Source organism: Acartia tonsa, chromosome 6 (genome assembly GCF_053477335.1).
Source record: "Acartia tonsa isolate MP-2025a chromosome 6, ASM5347733v1, whole genome shotgun sequence".
In the NCBI taxonomy this organism is placed as follows: Eukaryota; Metazoa; Arthropoda; class Copepoda; order Calanoida; family Acartiidae; genus Acartia; species Acartia tonsa.
Genome location: NC_137265.1, coordinates 21,869,885 through 21,896,758, shown reverse-complemented (window position 1 = coordinate 21,896,758; position 26,874 = coordinate 21,869,885). Strand labels below are relative to the sequence as shown.

Below are 26,874 nucleotides of genomic sequence, written 5' to 3'. Positions count from 1 at the left end.
AGGGGACAGAAAAGTAGCCTCAAAACCACCCTAAGGCTTAATATAAAATAAATCTAAAAACCAACCCTAGACCTATGTGAAGCTTCCCTAAAATGGAGAATTCTATCAGTTCAGCAGTTATAGAAATATTAAGCTATAGGCATAAGAAACTTATTTTTTATGTTATAAGAAATGGATAAAAAAACTAGATTTAAATTGAGTGAAAAGGCAAAAAAAAGCCTACTTTAGCCAACTTGACATTTTTGACTTTTCAAACTTGACATTATGTCGCAATTCTGATTAAAAACCATACCAGTTAAAATATATTTTTATTTTATTTTAAAGTTAAGTATGACCCTTGACCAAATAAACAATAATTCTTTGAATAAACAAATAGAAATATTTTTAAAAAAACTAGTATGAGCTCAAATAATTTAAAAAGATAAAAAATGGCCTTTATTTCAATAAATTTTAATCAGGATAATTTAGGAATGTTAGAATTGTCTCATCGATTTCAAACTTTGCATAGTGATTCCTGTAGTAATTAGTTACTATTTAGAAAGCGTAGCAACTCTATAACCGTTACCAGAATGTCCGCACGTCAATTTCAAATATGTTTAAACAGTTTTAACTCTTTTAACAACAACTTTTATGTGATATGATAATCCGATTGACCTAATTTTTGTAATATTGATTCCTAGAACAACAAAGTACAATGTTATAAGCGAAGAATATCAATAATCAATTCCCTAAAAAGTAATTATGTCCTTAATTATTATCCTATATTTAAACAGTTTTTTTTCAACAAATTTACTTTTTTTCGACTTTTATTCATTTATATTCTAATTATTAAGTTCTGACACTCTAAAGGTGTTAATGTTCGCTTGTCCTACCGTCTCAGAAGAGAGGATGGTGTAAAGTCATAATGTGTGGGTTTGGGGGGGGGGGGGGGCGGACATTGTGGAGGATTTTGTTATATTAGCCCGCTGGGAGAACATTTTATCAGGGTAAACGATAATCTCCTTAACATCGAACTTTTAGATCATTCACTTATTTAATGTTCCCTGACTAATATTTATTAATTTATGAATTATTAATATGTATACAAACTGAAATATCTAGTACTAATGAGGAAGGGAGGGGGCAATGTGCTGTTTATTACACTGGTCCTCACAGTTTTATAATAACATTTTCTTATTCGTTAGCTCAACAACTTCGAGGACTATTATTGAATTTTGATCGGTTGGTTCATTACGTTGAGTGTCTAAACGTTTCAACCATAAATTGTAATCAACAAAAGGGGTAGTTTTGTTTATCATAATTGTTGATGTACATTTATTTATCGGCTATTGTCTAATCCCTTTAGTTCCCTGAGTACAAATGCTCATGACTCGCATAGAAAAATATTGAGAATTTCCACTTATTTTAAAAATAAATAAAATGTAATTAAACTTGCTAAAAAGTACAACGATTTGATTGATCAGAGCCTATATATGCTATTGCATGTCAAAAAATACATGAAACATAAGTAAACATGCCCGCCGCTAGGCATGCAGTTGCACAAGCTGTGAATTAATGAATCCTGCAGCTGACCTCTAAAGTGATAGAGGTTGAATTTCTTTTTTTCTAATATTTCTTATTTTAAAGAATTATTAATTTCTACCTTATACTACATTTCATAATAATTAATGCGAATTTATCAGAATCAATCTTTAAAACAGAAGAAAAGTGCAAAAAATCGTTTTTCCATTGATTTGTTTTGAATTTGCATATCTTTTTGGTTCACCAATTTTTACCCAAAATGATGTTTTTGAGATCTTGTGCTTCATTGGTGCTGATTAATAAAAAATCAACGGTGGAAACTTGTAACAAAAAGATGATCTACATATTATATTTACAGTAAATTCGTCCTAAATGAAAAATGAAGCTGCCATTCTGAAAATTCGGATTTGCCTATTTTTTTGGTTCGCAGTTTATTAAAACCTTTGTTTTGAACTGTACATGGTAATAAGTTATGCCTACTTTATGCCAAGACATCCCCCACCTTGTCAACCTTTGTTATTTTAGATGGGGTTTTACCATTTCAAAACACAGATGTATTTTCAATTTATATAGATAATTCTAACTTTATCAATTCTGTGGCATAAATAAAATAAAGTTGTTTGCTTTTATTTTAGTATAATAGACCATGTTTAAATAGACCACAATCAAAAAAGACATATATTACAATTTAGGAAATTGAAAAATGTATTTAGATTCAAGTAAAAAGTAGATGCGTTGCCACGAAAGGGACTTTACCACAAAAATCTACTCTACAATTGTATATAAATGTCTTTCTATTATTATTACTAGCGGCTTCGCCCCTAGCCTCTACGGGGCTGTGCCCCAAGAGGTTTGATGAAACAAATTTTTCGTATTTAAGATTTAAAAGAAAAATAAAAAAAAAATTGGGGGGGGATTTTTTGTATTGGGGGGGGGGGTAGTAGACCAAACTGTTTTAATTTTAGTTTTAATAAGAATTTTTTTTGGGGGGGGGTTGGTTTTTTTTTCATTTTTTGGGGGGTTGGGGGTGTCCCACCCCCCAAGAAAATAGTTATAAACCTTCCCGGGACCTATGAGAAGCTACCCTGTAGAGGAGAACCCGATCGGTTCAGCGGTTAGCGATATCCTTCGCTACAAACAAACAGACAAACAAACAGACAAACAAACAGACAAACAAACAGACAAACAAACAGACAAACAAACAGACAAACAAACAGACAAACAAACAGACAAACAAACAGACAAACAAACACACAAACACACAAACAAACAGACAGACATCGTTCTACTTTGTATTATAGATTGTCAAAATTTTATTTTGTTTACTATCTAAAAGAAAAGAAAAAAAACAATCTATAAATTCTCTGTTGGCTGATTATTAGTTTGCTTATTACCCATGAGCTATGAACAATAAAAAAGCATTGACGTTTTGTTACAAATTTAATGTGCAGGTTTTGTAATCAAATTTTGGAATATTACAATATTAATTGAGGTTCATAGAAGTACAGACTTTTTTACTTATAGAGTAGCTGTGTTATCATAATAAAAAAGTTGAAGATATTTCAAATCAAAATATACAATTTGTGGATAGCTAAAAAAAAATTTTGAGTTGCTTTCTGTAAAAATGAAAATTACTCTTATTAACAATTATTGGTCATTCATTTTGGTTGCTTTCCGCAATAAATGTGTTTTCTACGGTGTTCCATCACCTTCGCTAATTATATCACACTAAAAAACGTCATAATTGTATACACTGCCTTTCCACTTTTTCGTAACCTAACCATTAGAATCTCTGTAATATATTTGCTATTGCGTATTTTTTTTCTGAGTGTAACATTTTGGAAAATGCCAATATAGCGGAAGTAAATGCACACTCAGTTTTCTACCACTTAACCTGCAAAGACAATTAATGGTCAGTTTAGTATTTACTAGTAATGAGTAAAACTCACTTTGTTTTAACTATTTTATATTACTTTTATGAAAATTTATATTAATCTTTTTCTTTATAAAAATATTTTTCCTAGCTATTTTAAATTATTGTGTGGAGGTTGTAATACTAAAAAACTACTTAATTTTTACAATTTGTTATACATGCAACAAAGTGCCTAACTGACGGACATATAAAAATACCATAGTTCTAGAGCATCTGCTCTACAATGAAACTCTAAAAGGACAACTCAAAAATAGGATTCGATCTCCAATTGCCTAAGTTGCATCATTTGGGTTTTTAGTTGATTAGTTTGAATCGAACTGTACATCAAAATCCTATTATATAAATTGATATGCTTTTTTCCTCACTAACCGCTGAACCGATTTAGTTCTCCTTTTCAAGAAATCTTCAAATAAATCCCAGTATGGTTTTAGGCTATTTTATTTCGTGATTTATGTCTTGGGATGGTTTTAGGCCATATTTTACTAATTCCTAGAGCTTGAAATACAGAGCCCCTAGATGCTAGGGTCGCAGCTTCTAGTATAACATATTTTAGCACATTTCTAGAATAATTAACTTTTATTCAAATACAATATTGCAGTGTTTTTGTGGTATGTTAATCTATATATTTATTAAATAACGATGTTTTCCACTCTTACCTTAAGACTTAAAAATTTAATTGCCCAATTAAACAATCACTGGACCTATAAAAAGCATTTTATTAATGGAAAAATCAATTGGTACAGAGCTTAGCAAGATGATAACGGTAAACAAAAATTTTACTACTTTATATAAAAGTATTTATTACCCCTAAAAATATCAAATTTACAGATTATAATTCTGAAAACAAAAAAATGGCGGTTAAGAGGCTGTTCCTCATTTTGCTTGTTGTGATTGGACTGTGTTCCATTGTGAGCCTGGCAGAGGAGACCACCGCTGCTACAGCTTCTAAAAAGGAACCGGATTTTTACAAGTAGGTTTGGCTCTTGGAAAGAAAACAAATTAATGGGTTTCGTCATATTTTAACAGTACCTTTTTCCTATTTCTAGCCACTGTGGGGCCTATTTCTTAACCATGCGGGACAATCATTAACATTTACTTAACCTAAAGTAACCTATCAAAAGCTACTGTGAAAAAATTACTTTGTTTTCTTTCCATGAACCGTAGGTTTTAAAAAATATGTGTTATTTTTGTAACTAGCGGCTGCGCCCCCTAGCATCTGGGGTATCTGTACTCAAAGGGAAGGATGAATTGAAAAGACTGTAACCATCACATGTCCTAAATATAAATCAAAATAGCCTAAAACCACCTTAAGAAATTTGTGAAGAATCTCTACAATCAATTCATTGGTTAGCAAGTTACCTGTCTAATTCATAAAATCGTTACTATTGAATATATAAATTGATTTTTAATGAAACTGTATTAGTTTGAAGTTGCGAAGTCTTAATACCAGCTTCAAATTCATTCATCAGCAAATATTGTAGTTTTTGTTAGTTGTTTGAATTATTGCAACATACTGTTTTTATTCATTGGCAATGCTGACATGCTCGCATATTCGTAATCGATATGTTATTACCTGGATGTTGTACCAGATTTTCATGTACTTAAATAAGGTGATGGTCGCAGTGAGCTGAAATAACGAACCCTTCATAAGGCCCCATTACCCTTTCCATTCCCCTCCTGCTGGATGAAGGAGATGACCAATAAAAGAGGTCCATATTAGCAAGCTAAATTGACGAAAAACTTTAACCTGTCAACATATCCACGTATATACAATATCCATTATTTTCGGATATGAGAATAGTTATTTCTCGTATCGCGTTATAAACGGCTTTCCGCGGATATAGAGTGTACAATTATAAGATTAAAACTAGTTTTTTTAGCCCCGAGGTGCCAGAGGCACCGGCTAAAAAAACTGGTTTTAATCTTATGATTGTACATTTCTATATTCGTAGAAAACTGGATATGATACGATGCTAGACATAGTTTTTTCGTATGGATGAGAACCGGTTCCTATCCACCGGATTCGAATGAATACGAGAAAATATATACTTTATATTATAGGATTAATTTTCTGAAGTATCAAAAAGTTATCAGAAAGCCCTTCAAGACATTCAATAATACGCTAGTACTTAGAAAAGTCCCTTTTTTATTATTTGCACAAAAAAAAAGAAAAAAGCTGAAAGCTATTAATTTTACATTATGAATTCCTTTACATTTATGAATACATGACAACATTTGACAATAGTATAATTACCAACATTTTTTTGCTTCTCTGCCAGTTTATTTGTCACCAGGGAGTAAGGGAGGGGACAATGGGCAATTAACTCAATTTAAGAGTTTTTGAAGAAAGGCCATGAAAACCAGAATAATCCCGAATTCGCGAAAATATGGTGGAAATTGTTAAGTGATTGTTGATTAAATCTAGAAAACCATAAACTAAGAAAAAAGTTCCAAGAAAAAAAGCAATCATTTGAAAATAAGATTACCAGTATTACAGACTGACATAACCATTCAGTAAATAATTACTATAAATATCTCCCTGGATCTCTTCAGATGACAGGGAAAGAGAAAAGAGATTTGGGGGCAAGTGATGTGAACACGGAAAAAAAGGGGCAGGCAGGCGTGTAGCTGGATGGGCAAGTGTATATGACCCGCACGCCTTCCTGCCCCTTTTTATCCTGTTTATTTCCCCCCCCTCCCTTCTCCATTACCCTTTCTCGTCTACTTTTTAAAAGGAGGTGGGGATGAAGGGAGTGAAATATAGTATGGGAGTGGGGCCGTGTATTTATAATTGAACTACTATCTGTCTGCAAAACTATATATATTCAAAACTAACATAGCAAGTAACGGCATTTCTTGCGCAAGTCCCCAAACTCAGTCAGAAACTGCTAAATTCTTGCACATTCCCTTTAAGCCAGTCCCCAAAGTCTGAGACTCCTAAAGATTGAATATTCGATCCATTGTCCCCTCCCTTACTCCCTGATTTGTCACACTGCATTGTTGCAAAATAAAAAAGTTTGTAAATTATTTAAAAATCAAATTTCAATAGGTTTCGTGGTTTTTAAGTTTTTTTTATCCTATATACTAAAAAAAAGTATAATGGTACGTACAAATGGGGAGGAGGGGGAGAGGTTAGAAGAATGATTATCCCCCCCCCCCCCCAAAAAAAAAAAATTGTACCTGTACCGATTATACCACAGGGGTAAAAAGTTGTAAAGGGCTAGGCCGATAAAATTTCAGAATTCAGAACACTGGAAAAAATATGTGTTGGAGGGAGCATTAGAGGACTACTACGATTTGAGAAGGACAGACTTACAGACTCGCTTGCAGAGTAATATTGCTACTTTAAAAAAAAAGACTGATTTATTTTGTTGTTTTACATTCAATTTAACTTACATGTTAAAAATACTGGTATACATAGTTTTATTTCTTAGAAAAATACATTTTACATGTGTTTTCAAATGTTGTTAGTAAACTTTGGTCAGTATCTTTCTTGTTTAATTTGAACCACCCATTCAAAAATGGACAAATGATTTTTAAAAAAATTTATCTATTGTTAAAAATAAAATTGTTATAAATCTATGTATAATTCAAGTAGAGCGATGTATATCTGCCTACCTTTATGAAGATTATGATATCGCGTATCCACTGAACCGATTTGGCGTCGCTTATACTTTTAAAACATAGTTTAGGAGATGCAAAAGGAAGCCTGTGAAATGTCTAAAATAAAAAGAAGGAATATTGCTAAAGAATAGTTACAATCTAGATACATACTGTGAAAACAGTTGAGGAACAATCGGACCATATTATTGGTTAGAAAATGTACATATTTTGTACCGATGTCAGTTAATCTTTAATTTTGTTCGCATAATGAGTCAACTATAAATAGTCGTATTTCTTTGAATAAATCTTTTATTGGGTAAAATTTCTTCCCTCGTATAATGTGAATAAAGCATATGAAAAAAAAACATATGTAATAAGTCAGCTATGGATAGTTGAATTTCTTAGTATACAGTTAGATTTCGGGAAATTATGTCATCAAAAAATTTCGTCGCTCGTATTATTGAAATGAATAAAAAAATAAACAAAGGTGTTTGTCTGCTAGAAATTACTTTTTTTAAGTTTGACGGATTCTGGTGGCAGTTTGGGCATCTAGATCTGCTATATCTATTTGTTAAAGTTATTCCTTTGGGTCTGTATAAAACATGGCATAGTTTACTAGAAATGTCAACTACAACTTTTCATTCTGCTTTTCACATACACAATATGGTGTATATACAATTCCACAAACATTTAATGTTGGCAAAAGGACATATTTACAAATAAATTAAGGGTTTATGACGTCAATAGTGAAGCAAAGAATAAGAACCGTTTGTGCTATTTTAATAATAGGAAACTCAATGAATATATAGGACAATAAACGATAAATTTATCCCAAAATACAGATCAAAGATATAGGTGAAAATTAGACACTGCTACTTTGTACTATTTAATCAATATAAAATAAATCAGAGAACGAGTTTCTAAAACTTTTGTGACTAGCATATTAGATTAACAATTCAATGTCCCTCAGTTTTTATAATGTGATACATTTGTGGAAGTGAATTCACACACACATTCACATTTTTTTTCTCTCTAAAACTTTCCTTTACTATTTCCTTTATACTTTTTTGCGCAAGTTTACATAGACTTAATTTAATTTTTTTAAGAAACTGTATTTCGATTTTTTAAAGATTTATAAGAGCTAGATATAAAGTTATTTTTTTTATCTTTCACTAAATTTAATAACTTTAACTCTCAGAACAATGATAGTTGGGACTATTATGGATGATACCATCCTTGTAAGTCAATCATTTTATTGGACCTTTGATTTAATTTTTATTAAAAAGAATTTATTTAGTTTGTGGTCAATAAAATAATAGAATGTTGTTCTCTTTTAAACTTTAATAAAGCTGGCCTTACTATATTGTCTGAAGCAAGGGATAAAATGTACTGCTAATTTTGGTGTTGTTATTATATCGACATGAGAATCTAAGAATTTGTTACCATTAATTCCATTCGTTAGCATAGTAAATCCAGACTTTTTCGTATAAAGTTGGACCTAAATTTAACCTCCAGTTCCCATATTATGCCCTAAAAAGTATCTAGAGGCGTAGCCAATAGTATTGTATGATCCCGGAAAGGCAAGGATTCCATGAACTGCTTAACCGATATGGTTCTCCTTTACGGTGAAGCTTCTCATAAATCCAATAAATGTTTATAACAATTAAGTTATACATTTTTTACTATTTATTAAAAGCGAAGCTTTTCTATAATTGGGGTCCGTCCGTCTGTCCGTCCGTACGTCTGTACGTAACGGATATCTCTTTTTTTTTTGTTAATTTAGGCATGTTAGAACTGTCCTATCGATTTCAAACTTTGCATGATGATTCCTATAGGAGTTTGGTACGATTTAGAAAGCGTAGCAACTCTATAATCATTACAAGAATGTCCGTACGTCCATTTTAAACATGTTGATTTTTAAAATTTTTTAACAACAAATTTTTATGTTAACTAATTCCTGGGACAATAAAGTATAATGTTATGAGCGAAGCAACTCTATAATCAAGTCCTAAAAATGTAAGTATGTCCATATATATTATCCTGTATTAAGCAGTTTTTCAACAAATTTACTTACAATTTTGCTTCGACTCTTATACATTTATATTCTGATTATTCAGTTCTGACAGTATATAAGTGTTAATGTCCGTTTGTCCTACCGTTTCAGTGCTTCGTTTTTATGGATGTTGTCATCCTTGTTTTTAATCTTTAAAGTGGAGGGTCAAATCCCGCTCTCCTCACTCTCACCTCAAGTACCCCTAGAGGCCTCTGTTGGGAGATATGTGAACAAAAACCTATATCAAAGAAGTTAAGCATAGCTTATCCCTTATTTAGTTTGTTTATCCTGCAGCAATATAGTTTGTCCAGGTTTGTTGTTACAACAAATAAATTAAATTCTTCAAATACAAACAAAACCTACAATATCTTGTGTGTCAGGGAATTAGGGATATGATATTTAATCCCCCCCCCCCCCCAGGTAAAAAATTCTTCATTTGGAAGCCATAAAATATAAGAGGGGACAGGGGAAAGAAACAGATAATTGATATTATAGACAGCTTTACTTGGATGATGAACTGAAAATTTTTCAGAATAAAACCAGTTTGGTAGCCCTGAGAAACCGAAGGCCTGGGTTAACAAAACTTTTGATATTTATTTCATTATTCCTAACCGGTTCTCATCCATACGAAAAAACTATGTCTAGCATCAAATTATATTTAGCTTTCTACGAATATAAAAATTGTTTCGGTACAACGGCATTTGGCTGGCCTTTACGTACAGACGTACAAAACCTGCTACTTCCCACAAGAACCAAAACCAGCATAGTTACTAATACAATTCATTGTATGAAAACGGTCATGGGAAGTTTTTGTTCCTGTAAAGCCGGGAAGCACTCAAAGGTATTTTTCAGTACGGATAACACCACAATTCTGACTATACAGGGTTTTTTATCACACAGATATTCCGCACATTTTGAAAGAAAGATTAAAGATGGCCACGCTAGCTTTGTTTTGGTTTAAGCGCAAGCGTTGTTTTGATTGCCGCGTCCAATTATGAACTTTCAATTTAAACTTGGGCGCTTTCTAAACTGCCATTAATGATAAGGAAAACAAAAGGATAAAGGTTCGAGTTCACAAACGCATCACACTATTATACTTCCAATACACACCCGCCTGAAAGTGGGGAATCGAACATTACACCACTCAAATTTTCAACTTTGTGTGCAGACAATGTCCACAAAAGTCACAATTCAAAACCACATAAATTACAAGAGTTTTAAATTTTGGCCTTCTGGCCTCAAATTTGCTAGTAATAATATTCACGAATACTCGTACTAACACAAATGACACAATTCCACAAAAATGTAGGAATAAAGGAATAGGATATAAAACATTCTTCATTGAAAGCTTACACATTCACTACTCACTCATAACACTTAATCTCATGGCCTCACAATTTTTTCGAAATAAACAAATAGTTATTTGAATTTGTTAGACCATGTAATGCAATACATAATAATAACTTAAAATAAGTACCCAAACTTTAATTAGGTACCTAATCCTTAATAATGATAATAATAATATTCTTAATGTTAGAATAACCTTAATGCTAAACATAATCTGCATTAATTATCAAATAATTCATTCAAATCTTTTTAATAAAAGAAGAATAATTACTAAAAAAATTCTTTTCAAACAAATCTTTTTTGTTAAAGAAAAGTGAAAATGCATACGTAAAATCTTTCTTCGATCAAATCTTTATGTAAAAGATAGACAAGAAAATAATCCTTAAATCTAAGAACATATAAAAGGACTGTATTAATTCATCAATAAAACATCAAAATGAAATTAAAATTGCATTTTTGCATATGCGAATCTTAAATTAAGCTCAAAGTAAAAGAAAAGTCTCAAAAAGTGTTTATTTGGCAATTTATCTTTGGCTGAATAGATAATAAGCTTTTCCGTGTACTTATTTATACAGTCTTTTAAAATTAAGAGAAATTGGGGCCTCAGTTCAACCTGAACCTCGAAAGCTTGCAGATCAAACCGACGCACTACACTTATAATAATGCCACGTGCGACGAGTCCTGTTTATGGTTATGTTTTGTTTCTTTTTGTGTAACGGTGAACAGGATTCCTGGCGCGGGGCTCAATTCACGAACATTTCTGAAAAAGATAGAATGAAAAATGTTCAAAAGTTAAAATCTTCAAATAAAGAAGGAATCAAAGAAACTACAAAAGAATCTTTTTAAATCATCAGATATTTCTTAAGCTTTAGTTTTGCCGTTATGTAAAGAGTGCAGCCGAGGAAACAGAGCTCGTACGCTTTATATAGCGGTCTTATTAGGCTAAATTCTTCAAAAAACAAAATCTAAGTGCATCTGCTATGTTCATAAAATTACTGCTATTTTGTTTTTAGGTAATCTTCAGAACGAAAATAAATATAATAATCTTAATATATAGTTAATATTAAATTATTTTGTAATGCATGTAATATAAAAAGATATTTTTAAAATGATCAAATGTGTTTCATTTCTTATTCTTATCTATATATCATATTTCATGTTTGTTAAACAAGGAACGACAATAATGCTTCGCGTCCAAATTTAAAAAAAATACGTACCTAAGATTTTTTACGCGAAAAAATCCCAGGTCCCGATCAAATAAATCCGTAAAGAAAACTTATGTATTCGAGTAAAAAACTTTAGTTTTATGCGTTGGAAATAAAAAATTGAGCTCATTTATAATTTTAAACGAAATTGTAAGGAAATTTGCGTCAATTATAAATTTAAAAAATACGCAATTGTTGAAAGTTAAAAAAAATACGCGAAAAGAACGATACTAATAAAAATACTTAATCGTCTTGGGAATCATCTTGGGGTAGGTTTCCTTTCAACAATCGTCTTGCAGAAATCTCGTTATCCGTGGCTTCAACATCATCGGACAATTTGAAACGGGCAACAACTGTACGGCCACCGCCACGTACGTCTTGAACTCTACCGAGGCGATACTTCTTAACCAAGTTGGTGCACCCGTCAACAAGAACGACATCTCCAACGCTCAGCAGAACTTGATTGCGTCTCCACTTTACCGTGCGCAATAGCTCAGGCAGCAGCTGCTGCTTGTAGACTTCATGGAACTGTCTAGTCAGCTCCTCCAGATGGCTCAAACGACGTGTAATTCTATCTCTGGAACTGGTTTCGAACGAGCAAATCCCGTCGTTAGCTCTGCCACTCAACAAATCAGCAGGAGAAATGATTCTCCATGTGTTAACATCATTCCCTTGTGTAGCATAACTCAAGGGTTTAGAGTTTCAGCCGTCAGCAGCAACAACTCATTGTGATTGACAACAGCTCCACACAACTTCTTATTGAGGACACGCTTGACCATGGCGACCTGGCGCTCAACACTTCCAACATACGAATGAGCGCCAGTCGGTACAAGGTGCCACTCAAAACTCACATCAGACTTCTTCATAACTTCATCAAGTATTCTTTTTGAGCCAAGAAAGTTGGTGCCGCGATCTGTAGTTACGACTCTGGGCATATTGTAGAATGCTTGAAGCTTTCTGAGGCCAATAATGACAGCCTCAGTACTGTAATCCAGCAGAACATCAATAAACACTGCTTGTGTAAAACGACAACAAGCAATTAACAACCATACCTTGTACTTGGCTGGATTCTTCCTGGTGCGGACTCCAGGCCTTGTAACTTCCATCGGGCCTGCAAGGTCAAGATGAACATGGAAGAATGGAACTGAAGATTCTAACCTGTCGGGCAGGACGTCTGCCATAGTTGGGGCTGAACGACGTGCATACTCTAAACAACAACTGGAACATGATTTGACAACCTTCATAGCTTCTTGGCGGCCACGTGATATCCAAGCATACCTGCGACTCTGTACCAAAGTTTTTCTATGACCGGCATGGCCAAGTTCATCGTGGGCCTGCTGCAGGAACAGTCTGGCCAGGTTATTGTGACGATCAATCAAAATAAGGCCAGGGGAATCCTTGAACAGCTTCTTCTTTCCCTCAGCTGCTGCCTCCAAGGCCTCGTCACCATGGGACTTCATCTTGAGGACTCGGAATTTACGAACAGGATAATAGCCATTATTACCAACGATAGGCCAGTACACCTCTGTCTCGTGATAATAAGGTTGAAGACTATCAAATTTACCTTCAGCCTCCATAATCATCTCCTTCTCCTGGTTGTATGATGCCAGGAATAAATCACACACAACATCTAGGTAGGTAATTGAAAAAGTGTGGTTGTCATAAAACTTGGAATCAACTATCGGCTCCCGTTGGCTCTTGTCCAGCTGGAACCGAATCATTCATCGGCTCTTGCCTGGCCGGAACTCGTTTCTTAACAAGCAACAACTTAAAACAGTTGGCAGCTCTGATCACCGGCTGCATAGTTTTACGTGCCTGCCTATAGGTACGTCGTGCTAAAGTTCTCCAGAAATCAGTATCTACTACCTGGACGGCCATACACTTCAATCGGACCATGCGCTGATTCATTTCAGCCTCTGGGATGGGGTGATTTACTTCACCCGCCGTCTTTACAGGCCACTGGTCCTGCTCCAGGCGTAGCCATTCAGGCCCATCCTGATACCTGGATCCTGGTGAAACATCTTGAATGGTACAAGCACCTCTGGTGGCAAGATCTGCCACGTTCTGATCCGTAGGAAGCCAGCGCCAATCCTCTGGGCTGGTCAGCTGTTGGATCTCACTCACACGATGACTGTTAAATATGTTTAACATCACAGATTCAGACACAATTTGTGATATGGCACAGGTGCTGTCACTAAAAAACATCTTGCCTGCTATTGCAAACGGCAGGGCTCGGACAATTGCGTCCGCCAATCTTGCCATTAATAAGCATGACAACAACTCAAGTCTTGGGATAGACTCAATCTTAACAGGAGCCACACGACTCTTGCCACTGCATAAAATCACTTCGAAGCGTCTGGCCGTTGGCCAACGTAGGTAGATGATGGCTGCATAGGCTGAACTTGAAGCATCAGAAAAACCAATGATGGTTGGGAGCCCCAGTGGCTCATCAGGAACTAAAGAACGTTGAAATGGCACTTCTCCAAGCTTGGCCCTGTCGGCCAAACTGTCAACAAAATCATCTCTCAGCTTGGCAGGAACATGCTCATCCCATGATACGCCACTAATGCAAACCTCCCGAAGTATAAGCTTGGACTTCAGGAGTAGTGGGCACATGAGGCCGAGTGGATCGTACAATTGCTGTACGACCCGCCAAATCTCTCTCTTCGTTACGCATTCTGGCATGGCTCTCCATAAATCTAACAGATCAAGGTCCTCCAGCAATTTTCGGCCCTTTATCTTGGCGCCATGATTCACCAGAGCAGGTAAAGTAAGAACATCTTCTCTGGGGGCCCATTGAATGCCCAGTACCTTAACAGGATCAATATCATCTCCAGAATAAATAACTGATTTAAAGCTGAAGTTGCCAGGTTCAATCATTTCCTTCAACTCTTCGACCATTTTGACGGCTTCTGGCTTGCTATTATGGCCGCCAGTATGGTCATCAATGTAGGTACACTGCTCCAGCTTGATAGCTGGAGCATCCTGATGCAGCACAAACTTGGAACCGGTAAGTTGTTGCTCACTTCTCCACAGGTCCTGCATTGCAACTACCTCTGCTCCCTTTACGTATTCAGATCCATAAACATCATGAACATCTTGGCGGCTGCGCCCTCCAAAAATCTGTGCTGTAAGTCTCAGGGCTGTGACGGCAAAATCGCCTGCCAATTTCTCCCCGAAGTTAACTTTTTTGGTCAAGTAAACTTCGGGGTTGGCATGTTCATCCTCTGCAAACCACACTCTCTTCAGCTGCGAATCTTCATATGTGGCCGCCAGAGAATTGTAAAATTTACAGACATCACAAACACAGGCACACTTGTAACTTCTGAACCGGATAAGATTGTGAAACAAAGTGTAGGTAGGTTGTGGGCCGTCCATCATAATATGATTTAAACTTGTCCCATTGCAGGTCAAGCTAGAATTTGCGCAGATTCTCAAGGGGGTAGAAATGCTGTCCTTGAAGGCCGTCACTAATGAATTAAAATAAACTGGACCTTCATATGCTAAGTCTTGTGGTGTGGCTTTGACGTATACACCACGGGACACCGCCTCCTTGAACACCTTACAGAATACGTCATATTCGCCGTTTTTTATCATGCGCCGGCGATCACGAAGCGCAATATTATACGCCTGCCGCGAATTGTTTGGCAGCGTATGTGTTGGCAGCCGGTATGGGTAAGCTGCCGTCCACTCATTCTTCACAAGATCCAATGTTAAACCTTCTTATATCAGATCCTGTTTTCGCTGATCAACGGCTGACTTGCCTGACGCAAGTGCCAGGCAGTGCCTGCAGCCCGTGCAACCACTGCACGCCTAACGCCTCCGACGATAGGAAGTCCATCGCTGCAACTTCCAACTTAGTAACCTTACAAACAACTGGCTTACTAACAGGCTTTCCATCGGCAGAAACAACAAGGAAACCTGTGCCAAAAATGCTGCGGTATAATCTTGACTCGCCGATGAGTTTATCCGCCGCTGGAAACGTCGTGGGCGTGACATGCCCTAAGAGAATATCAAGTGGTCCATTGACCAATGAAAAATCCTGTGGCCTCATATCAAACAGAGCAGCTGCGGCGGCTGGGTCCATGCTGCGCAGCCCGTCTGTGTGTCCAATTGTGTGAACAACAGCTGCCTCCATAACATGCTTGTTCTTGTTACGGTCAACCAGGCAGAGTTTAACTGTTGGGCATGACTGAACTTTGCCATCAGCCATTGAAATAGTAGCTACACGTCCAGTAGAGGGCAACTGCAACTTCTTGGCAATAGACTGTGTAACCATGGTGAGGTTGGCACCTGTGTCCCACATCCCGGACACAGGCACCTTCCTCTTGTAGACATCCAGCGCGTCCAGCTTCTGGAGCATCAACATATAATTATTCTCACCCAAAAATGGCGCTTCATAAACAGCTGAAACCTGGGCGACGGACTTTGGAGCAGCGAGTTATGTTTCTGTCCACAATTGTTGATCCTGCAGCCTCCAAGCTTCTCAGCACGCGGACACTCTGAGGCACGGTGCCCCTTGTTAAGACACAAGAGGCACCCGCCGATTTTCATCACAAACTCTTTCCGTTCTGGAACAGACATGGTTGTAAACTTCGAACATTTAAACAAAAAATGATCTCCACTGCAGCCATCTGAAGGACAGGACTGCTTCTTCTTGAACTTGCTAGGTGTACCAGGTTTACCTACGGCGGCCGCAGCTGCGGCAGGATTACCTTTCTTCTTGGATGGCGTGTCCAAGCCGTGGCTGCTGCGCATCAATAATGCGCCACGCTGCTGCTCTAGTATATCCAGCAGCTTAGGCACATCGGGAACGTCCATGCTCCCGAGTGCAAGGTCGAGTTTATCCTGAAACTCTTTCGGCAGTTTCTTAGATAACATCTCCAACAATAAAACTGTGAGCCATTGGCTTGTAGAAACTGCGTCCTTACCATCAGCCTTAGTTATCTGCTCGAGCTGGTTGATGGCACCTGAGAACTCGGCAAGAGCGCTGACAATCTGGCCGCTCTCGGACAATTTACCTTTCTTGTCCCAGTTGTTGTAAATACACAACATCTGTCTGGTTCTAGATTTGAACAGTTGGTCCAAATACGTCCATTGCGCTGCATGCGTGGCAATCTGTTGCAACTGCAGCCTCAACGGTTTATCCTTCATTACTCGTTCACAACTTAACACCATCTGCAGGTAGCTGGGCTCATATCCAGTAGTAAGCTTCTGGAAATTCTCCTTAAATTGCGCATAAGAAGATTCTTGCCCATCGAAGCTGGGAAGGAGTTTCTCGTCTAGGCGTGGCATGTACCCATGAGGCGAGAACATCGGACTGGCAGCAAACGATTGAGCGCCAAATGACGGCAGCATAGGATCTACCGAGGCACCCGAGACTGGCGTAACAGGCTCTTGCTTAGCCTTTGCCAGCGTCTCCATCAGTTTAGTCATATCACTGATAATTTTAGTTGGTAGAGGTATGTAATCACCTTTAATAACTTTCACTATCTGCATACAACGTTGTTGCAAACTGTTTTTGTGAGCTGCGAGATCATCACCAAGAACTAAGACCTCATTGCTTATCGCTCTTAGCTCTTCTATGGCATTTAATGTAAGTTTTAACTCGCTATAGTTCTTTCGTGCCATGATAACGTCACTATAAAAATCTTTTAGGTTATTATCATCTTGGATTAACACATCCAGCTGTTGAAGACCGCTCATGGTACGTTCAAGATTTAAGTTCGCATCATGAAAAAGGATGCATTCCTTGGCGAGATTAACATTGATGTCTGCGGTATCTGAAACTACCTGCATCACTCTGTCTAACTCTTCGGTTATCACTTCAACTGCCCTAGGCAATCTGTCCGACAATAATTCATACCTAGTCTTTTTAGGTGCCATTTTCACTTTTGTTAACACTGATTACAACTATAGTCACGTGTAGAATTTTATTCACATTCAACACATACGGTAACTGTCACTGGCTTTGTCTGGCTGACTGGACTTCATACCGTTTTCATTGTTTCGGTACAACGGCATTTGGCTGGCCGTTTACCAGATCTTTACGTACAGACGTACGAAACCTGCTACTTCCCACAAGAATCAAAACCAGCATAGTTACTAATACAATTTATTGTATGAAAACGGTCATGCGAAGTTTTTGTTCCTGTAAAGCCGGGAAGCACTCAAAGGTATTTTTCAGTACGGATAACACCACAATTCTGACTATACATGGTTTTTTATCACACAGATATTCCGCACATTTTGAAAGAAAGATTAAAGATGGCCACGCTAGCTTTGTTTTGGTTTAAGCGCAAGCGTTGTTTTGATTGCCGTGTCCAATTATGAACTTTCAATTTAAACTTGGGCGCTTTCTAAACTGCCATTAATGATAAGGAAAACAAAAGGATAAAGGTTCGAGTTCACAAACGCATCACACTATTATACTTCCAATACAAAAATGTACAATCATAAGATTAAAACCAGTTTTTTTAGCCGGTGCCTTCGGCACCTCAGGGCTAAAAAAACTGGTTTTAATCTCATAATTGTACATTCTATATCCGCGGAAAGCCGTTTATAATACGATGCGAGAAATAACTATTTTCATTCCCTGCAGATAATGATATATATGTGGTCAGATCTTTCATCTTGTGGTTTTTTATCAAAGAAGGTGTATCAACTTTTTTTTTTATAGCTAGCCGGTTCTTTTAGTAAGTAGTAGATGTAAAATTTTTCATAGAATTCAGATATGCAATCGGTTTTTTTGTAGACCTCTTATTTTTTAAGTAATTTAAGTTTTTTAAAAAAATAATTAAGTCGGTTTTAAGGTACTAAAACGCAACAAAATAAAAGAAGAAAATGGCCAGTAAGAACAAAAATAGTAAGATCTTTAATTTGACACCTTACTTTTAAAATTCTGTTGAGTAATTATTGAAAAAATCTATTTTTTTAACCTCGGTTTAATAAAAACTTTTGACCTAAATATTTTCTCAAACAGACATAAAAAACATGGGTTCATATATACCTTTAGAATCAGAAAAATATTACGAATCCATTGTAAGCAAAATTGAGAAAAAGTAAAAAAATTAAAAATTAAACAAATGGCCAATTGTATTTTTTGTTCAGGCAACACTATTGTCTTCCCTTTTTTACCCCCTCTTTACCCCCTCTTTACCCCCTTCCCATTTTTATACTCAATTGAAGAATTAAGACGTTGCCTGTACAATATAATATGATATTTTCATATAATTCCTTTCATTGTAGTTTATATACTGTATTGTAAACTTTTTTTTCAATTTTGCTTACAATGAATTTGTAATATTTTTCTGATTCTAAAGGTATATATGAACCCATATTTTTTTATCTGTGAAATAATAAAATTAAGTTCAAAGTTTTTATTCTCGTGGGTTTAAAAAAATCGATTTTTTCAATAATTATCTGACAGAAATGAAAAAGTAAGGTGTCAAATTAAATATCTTACTATTTTTGTTCATAATGGCCATTTTCTTTCTTTTTTTTGTTGCATTTTAGTACCTTAAAATCGACTTTATTTTTTTTTTTTTAAACTTAAATTACTTAAAAAATAAGAGGTCTACAAAAAAAACCGATTGCATATCTGAATTATATGAAAAATTTTACATCTACTACTTACTAAAAGGACCGGCTAGCTATAAAAAAAAAAGTTGATACAACTTCTTTTTAATATTCTGTCTTTTCTAACCTCTATTCTTTACATTTTTATATATTGATCCTGGCCATTAGATCTTTTCATGAAAATACCCTTTTTCGAATTTCAATCTTCTGCTAACCTAAAAAGTTACTTTAGGGGCCTAGAAATATATGTACAAAATTTCAGCTCTCTATCTCTACTGGCGACCTAGCGCCAGGCATGTAAAATATCAACAGATAACGGTAGCACGGCGGTTTTAACAATATCTCAGTAATGTGCAGGTTTTCAGCTCTTCTGCATATTTCAATTTAAACACATAAAGCCAAAGATATTTTATCCAAAAAATCTTTTGTCAAAGTCTACTCTAGACCTAGCGCCAGTCAGTTTTCTAAAATCATGCATTTTATACCTGTGAAAAAAGAAATCGCCAGCGCTAGGTGTAGAGTAGACTTTGACAAAAGATTTTTGGGATATCATATCTTAGGCCTTATGTGTTTAAGTTGAAATATGCAGAACACCTAAATTCACCTTCCAAGCCATTCTCTAAGCATTTTAATTTTTTTTTGAAATAACGGGATTTCAAAACTGCCTTTTGAAAAGGCCTAAAAAATATCTTTTTTTGTCCCTTTTTTCACTGTATATAGTTACAACTTATTAAGATATTATTCTCAGTTAAAAAAAAATTGGCACTTCCAGCACCAAAACCGGCAAAAACAGGCAGTTTAACTTCTGAACCCCTACTTAACCCCCTGACAGACCCCCCCCCTCTATCTCGGCTCCTGTTACAGATAGAGACGTAAAACTTTTTTCTGGTTGTTCATGTGTATTTTTAGAGAATTACTTTTTCTAGTCATAGCGGTCAGACTGCTCCTTATCCGCTTTTTAGCGTCCAGCTGCTAAATATTAAAACAGCTGTAGAGCGGCCAATCTTAAAGCTAAAAAAACAAATTTTATGACAAACTATTATTTTTTATAGTAAAAAAATACCTTTTTTGACCATTGCCGAAAAACGACAAATAACGGAAACCGCCAATTTTGGCGGTAAAACGGCCAATTTTAAAGCTAAGAAAACCAAATTTTATGACAAACTTTTATTTTTTAACGGCCAATTTTAAAGCTAAGAAACCCAAATTTTATGACAAACTATTATTTTTTATAATAAAAAAATACCTTTTTTGACCATCGCCGAAAAACGACAAATAACAGAAACCGCCAATTTTGGCGGTAAAACGGCGGTTGGCAGCGCTAAATAATATTTTTATCTGTTTATAGTTACAACTTATTAAGATATTATTCTCAGTTTCAAAAAATTGGCGCTTCTAGCACCCAAACCAGCAAAAACAGGCAGTTAAACTTCTGTATCCCTACTTAACCCCATAACAGACCCCCTTCTATCTCGGCTCCTGTTACAGATAGAGACGTAAAACTTTTTTCTGTTGGTTCATGTGTATTTTTAGAGAAAATTACTTTTTCTAGTCATAGCGGTCAGACTTCTCCTTATCCGCTTTTTAGCAGCCAGCCGCTAAATATTAAAAAAGCTGTAGAGCGGCCAATTTTAAAGCTAGGAAAACCAAATTTTATGACGAGCAATTATTTTTCATAACAAAAAAAATGCTTTTTCTGACCATCGCCAAAAAACGACAAATAACGGAAACCGCCAATTTCGGCGGTAAAATGGCGGTTGGCGGCGCCAATTAATATTTTTATCTGTTTATGATCACAATAAAAGACTACATACAAAAATTGGCTGATTAAGGTCTGGAAAGGGTCAAGACAGTTAATTGTTTAAACTAATGTAATAGATTTTTATTTGAGTCAGATGCCAGACGCAGACAATTAAAGAAAAATAACATTTAGAAATATTATCAATTTGTCTACAAAGGGTTAACAAAAAATCAAAATATACAATTATTAAAAACATCAAGATGATCTTCTCTATAAATTTTATTTGTAAAGCATTGATAGTTTTATCAAATAATATGACAATGATGACAACATTAATACAGTTAGGGAGTTGAATCCATTTTTATAGAAGCAGAAATATAATCTATGATTATGGTTTGGACCCTCTAAAACTGTAATCTACCTTTCCACTTTCCCCTCTCTTGGTGAAGATATCTTCAACGCCGATACGATTTTTAAAATGTAAGATTCTACTTTCCCTTCTCTTGGTGAAGATATCTTCAACGCCGATACGATTTTTGAAATGTAAGATTCCACTTTCCCCTCTCTTGGTGAAGATATCTTCAACGCCGATACGATTTTTGAAATTTAAGATTCCACTTTCCCCTCTCTTGGTGAAGATATCTTCAACAAGAGAGACAAAAGTGGAATCTTATATTTCAAAAATCGTATCGGCGTTGAAGATATCTTCACCAAGAGAGGGGAAAGTGGAAGGGTAGATTACAGTTTTAGAGGGTCCAAACCATAATCATAGATTATATTTCTGCTTCTATAAAAATGGATTCAACTCCCTAACTGTAATAAGTGATTAAATACAGACAAAAAATAGGATGACAACATCCATAAAGACAAAGCTCTAAGATCAGAAGTAAGGACAACTCTCTTGTAATTACTTTTGTAATATTTAATCAACCTTAGTAAAAAATAAGATGAAAATTAGGTGTTCAGGTATGATCCAGCAGGATATAATCCTCCTAGTCTTCAAATAACTTTGAATGGCTCCAGTGTATTTATTTTTTTACTCATAGACTTAAAATTGTAAAATTAAGCTTATCTTACATGCCTACATGACATATTAAATTTTTTAAAAATCAGCTGTTGTTTCCAGCTGACCGCAGCCAGTGGCGGCAGTCCATGTAAGCTTCAAATCAATTAAATTTTTTGATAAATATATATTAATTCTTGAGTACTAATAAACTTCCTTGAATAGTAAGGCCATGACCGTTTGGCCACTCCTTGACCGATTTTTAACAGATTTTTTATTTCCTACCTGTAGTTTTGCCGTTTTTAAGCTGCCAGTAGCGGAATTCTAAAACAGCTCTAGACCAGCCAATTTTTGTATGTAGTCTTTATTGTGATCATAAACAGATAAAACTAGCACCGCCAACCGCCGTTTTACCGCCGAAATTGGCGGTTTCCGTTATTTGTCGTTTTTTGCCGATGGTCAGAAAAAGCATTTTTTTGTTATGAAAAATAATAGCTCGTCATAAAATTTGGTTTTCCTAGCTTTAAAATTGGCCGCTCTACAGCTTTTTTAATATTTAGCGGCTGGCTGCTAAAAAGCGGATAAGGAGCAGTCTGACCGCTATGACTAGAAAAAGTAATTTTCTCTAAAAATACATATGAACCAACAGAAAAAAGTTTTACGTCTCTATCTGTAACAGGAGCCGAGATAGAGGGGGGTCTGTTATGGGGTTAAGTAGGGATACAGAAGTTTAACTGCCTGTTTTTGCCGGTTTGGGTGCTGGAAGCGCCAATTTTTTTTTTTAACTGAGAATAATATCTTAATAAGTTGTAACTATAATCAGATAAAAATATTATTTAGCGCCACCAACCGCCATTTTATCGCCAAAATTGGCGGTTTCCATTATTTTTCGTTTTTCGGCAATGGTCAAAAAAGGTATTTTTTTATTATAAAAAATAATAGTTTGTCATAAAATTTGGTTTTCTTAGCTTTAAAATTGGCCGCTCTACAGCTGTTTTAATATTTAGCAACTGGCCGCTAAAAAGCGGATAAGGAGCGGTCTGACCACTATGACTAGAAAAAGCAATTCTCTAAAAATACACATGAACAACCAGAAAAAAAGTTTTACATCTCTATCTGTAACAGGAGCCGAGATAGAGGGGGGGTCTGTCAGGGGGTTAAGTAGGGTTTCAGAAGTTTAACTGCCAGTTTTTGCCGGTTTTGGTGCTGGAAGCGCCAATTTTTTTTTTATCTGAGAATAATATCTTAATAAGTTGTAACTATATACAGTGAAAAAAGGGACAAAAAAAGATATTTTTTAGGCCTTTTCAAAAGGCAGTTTTGAAATCCCGTTATTTCAAAAAAAAATTAAAATGCTTAGAGAATGGCTTGGAAGGTGAATTTAGGTGTTCTGCATATTTCAACCTAAACACATAAGGCCTAAGATATGATATCCCAAAAATCTTTTGTCAAAGTCTACTCTACACCTAGCGCTGGCGATTTCATTTTTCACAGGTATAAAATGCATGATTTTAGAAAACTGACTGGCGCTTGGTCTAGAGTAGACTTTGACAAACGATTTTTTGGATATAATATCTTTGGCCTTATGTGTTTAAATTGAAATATGCAGAAGAGCTGAAAACCTGCACATTACTGAGATATTGTTAAAACCGCCGTGCTACCGATATCTGTTGATATTTTACATGCCTGGCGCTAGGTCGCCAGTAGAGATAGAGAGCTGAAATTTTGTACATATATTTCTAGGCCCCTAAAGTAACTTTTTAGGTTAGCAGAAGATTGAAATTCGAAAAAGGGTATTTTCATGAAAATATCTACTGGCCATGTAAGGCCTTCTTTTCTTATCTGAAAAATCATTTTTTATGGTAATTCCAGTAATAAAATGTTTTTCAGAAAATTTATCATTTTTTTGTTCCAGGTTTTGTGATTTTTATCGTTTGTATATAAAAAAAAATCAAGGTTTATCTAAAACTTTCAAGAAACCTGCCCGTGACTTATACATATACATAAAAAAAACATTTTTAGTTCAGAAAATAACCTAAAACAACAATAGAAGCTATGCGAAGCTCTCCTAAAATAGTTACTTAGCTAATTTAGCGTGATAGAAATAAACTAACAAAAAAGATGACTACTTTATGTAATGTTATTCTGCTTTACTTGATGAAATATTGTTGCTTTACTTTGGGGAATATTGGCATATGTTGCTTTACTAGACAAAATATTGGCACACTCTGTTTTACTTGTTGTGATTGGCACACTCTGCTTGACTTGATCTAAAAATTCTTCTCATAGCTACTTTTATGTCTATGTATCCAGAGATGGCCGGAATATTGGACCATGAAGTAGACTGGTACCCAAAGTTTTATAACCACGCGTTGGCTTAAAAACTTTAGCACTTTTATTGGATTTAGATTAGTTGGATCAATGCAAAGTTAAAATTTTTTAATCAATAATTTCAATTTACAGAATGGGTAATTATGGTAATCGTCATTTGGGAATGTATATAAATTTTTCCCCGATTCACTTAAGTTCCCTTATTTTTTATTACCTGCAATGACGCGCCTAGAGGTCTTCAGAGGTGGGGGGGGGGGGGGGGGGGGATTTCTCTTGTGAGGATGATTTCACCCTCCCCCAAAATAGTTTTAAACCTTACCAGGATATATGAGAGGCTTCGCTGTATCCATATTGGTTCAGCTGTTAGTGAGATCCTTCAGACATACAAATAAAATCCACAGACATACCGACATCCTGCTACTTTTATATATGAAATCTCTTTGTAGATGCTGGGTGTGTGGAGGGACAAATGGGAAGTGTGATGATAAAGAAAGCATGGGCTCTGAGAAACAATGCCAACCTGGATCTTTATCTTGCTTTGTGGCTTCATGTAAGTTTTCATTGGCAACATTATTTCATAATTTTACTTTATATGAACTACAAACTTATTGAACCAATGCACGTAGAATTTAGATGCTTGATTTTATATCCGCGGAAGGCTGTTTATAATACGATGCGATAATAGTTATTTCTCGCATCGTATTATAAACGGCTTTCCGCGGACATAGAAAGTACTATTATAAGATTAAACCCAGTTTTTTTTAGCCCCGAGGTGCCGAAGGCACGGGCTAAAAAAACTGGTTTTAATTTTATGACTGTACATTTTATATTCGTAAAAGCTAGATATAATACGATGCTAGACATAGTTTTTTTCGTATGGATGAGAACCGGTTCCTATCCACCGGATTCGAATGAATACGAGAAATAACAATTATTTGTTTGTAGCAAATGACGCAGTGTACCATAAGTGTGGAACAGGACAATCACGAGGCTCCAGCCAATGGACCCTGTGCCGACTGTGGTCTTATTATCAGCCAATACCGTTGTAATTATAAATACAGACAAAAGTCGTTACAAAAGAGCATAAAACAATTTTGCTAGCATACGAAAAAAGGTACCAATCAGGGAGATCCAGGTATTGTCCTGGTTATACATCTATAGTTATACATTTAATTTTGCAGCCTCTGACGCAGTGTACCGTAAGTGTGGAACAGGACAACCACTTGGCTCCAGCTCTGAATGTACTAAGATTGCTATCAACAACCAGGATGCTAATGCTTGCTGGTGCAAGGTAACCTTTTTAAAAGTGAAGATTTTCTATAATTATGATAGGTACGTCCGTAACGGTTAGCTCTTTTAGTTAATTTATACATGTTAGAATTGTCCTATCGATTTCAATCTTTGAATGATTATTCTTTTAACAGTAAGGTGCGATTTAGAAAGCTCAGCAACTCTATAATCGTTACAAGAAAGTCCGTACGTCCATTTAAAATATATGGATTTTTAAAAACATTTTGACAACTTTTTTTTGTATGCTACGAAAATCTCATTCATTTGATTTTTGGTTTAATGATTCTTAGGACAACAAAGTAAAGTATTATAAGCGAGACAACTCTATTATCAAATATTAAAAATGAAAGTATGTCCTTTTACTGTATCCTATTTATGTAATTTTACAACAAATTTATGAACAATTTCGTTTAGACATTTATGTTTTGACACTTTACAAGAGTTATTGTTCGTTTTCCTTCTGATTTTTGAGCTTTTATGGATGTTGTCATCCCTGTTTTTGTAGGAATGGTCAGGGATCTTATGAGGCATATTTTTAAACTTCCCCAATGATGATTAACAGGATTATATCCCTTCTGTAGAATAATATTAGTTGAAAAGATTGGAACCAACCAATCAAAATTCAATTTAAATACCAAAAGTTTTTCAGCCATAACGTTTGCCGCATTCTAGCGTTATTCCATTCGGAAAATGTTTTGTAACCAGAGTTGAACGTTGTATTGTTAAGTAAAAAAGTATCATCTAAAGTATTGACAAAATAAGGCGTCTTTTCTCGACTCAAGAGCTTGATGAAATGGCAAGAATAACATTCTTTTTATATTTAGGGAGATTTGTGCAACTCTGGATCAAAGATAACTGGCAGTTTTGTAGCAGCAGCTTTCTTAATAGCCGCTCAATATTTATACTAAATATCCTAATCTAAATTTGATATTTTTTAAACCTTGTTATTTAATCTTTATAATATACCTTCTAATTAAAATTATTAAGAATTATTAAAGAATAACAGTTAGCAATGGATTTTAATAATAGTTTTTTTAATCAAATCCTTAGAAGAAGAATAGGATTTATGCAGCGATCGCGTAACCTAGTAAGTATCTAGTGCATTTAGGATCATACTAAGATTTAGATTGTTTTTTTTTTTGGTATTTTTAATATAATATATCTAAGATCTGGTAATAGAAAGCAATATATTATTGTTAAGCTTTCTCGGTTATTTCTTTAAGTACTATATACTTTAACTATGTCAATGCAGAAAAAAACACATCCTGT

At 35.3% G+C, this 26,874-nt stretch overlaps 1 protein-coding gene across 1 annotated transcript; it reads left to right on the top strand.

Moving 5' to 3' along the window:
- Positions 1-4,286: 4,286 nt before the first annotated feature.
- LOC145322102 (uncharacterized) lies at positions 4,287-26,658 on the top strand. The gene is made up of 4 exons (XM_080163887.1): positions 4,287-4,424; positions 24,762-24,865; positions 25,497-25,606; positions 26,430-26,658. The coding sequence occupies exons 1-4, from the start codon at positions 4,306-4,308 to the stop codon at positions 26,511-26,513; spliced, it is 417 nt and encodes a 138-aa protein (XP_080020013.1). The 5' UTR covers positions 4,287-4,305; the 3' UTR covers positions 26,514-26,658.
- Positions 26,659-26,874: the final 216 nt, after the last annotated feature.

Bases quoted from the DNA above. Each gene is read 5' to 3' on its own strand.
- LOC145322102 (XM_080163887.1), top strand. From the start codon at position 4,306: ATGGCGGTTAAGAGGCTGTTCCTCATTTTGCTTGTTGTGATTGGACTG. The intron at 4,425-24,761 runs GTAGGTTTGGCT...ATCTCTTTGTAG, and splicing joins AAGGAACCGGATTTTTACAA to ATGCTGGGTGTGTGGAGGGA. The intron at 24,866-25,496 runs GTAAGTTTTCAT...TTAATTTTGCAG, and splicing joins ATCTTGCTTTGTGGCTTCAT to CCTCTGACGCAGTGTACCGT.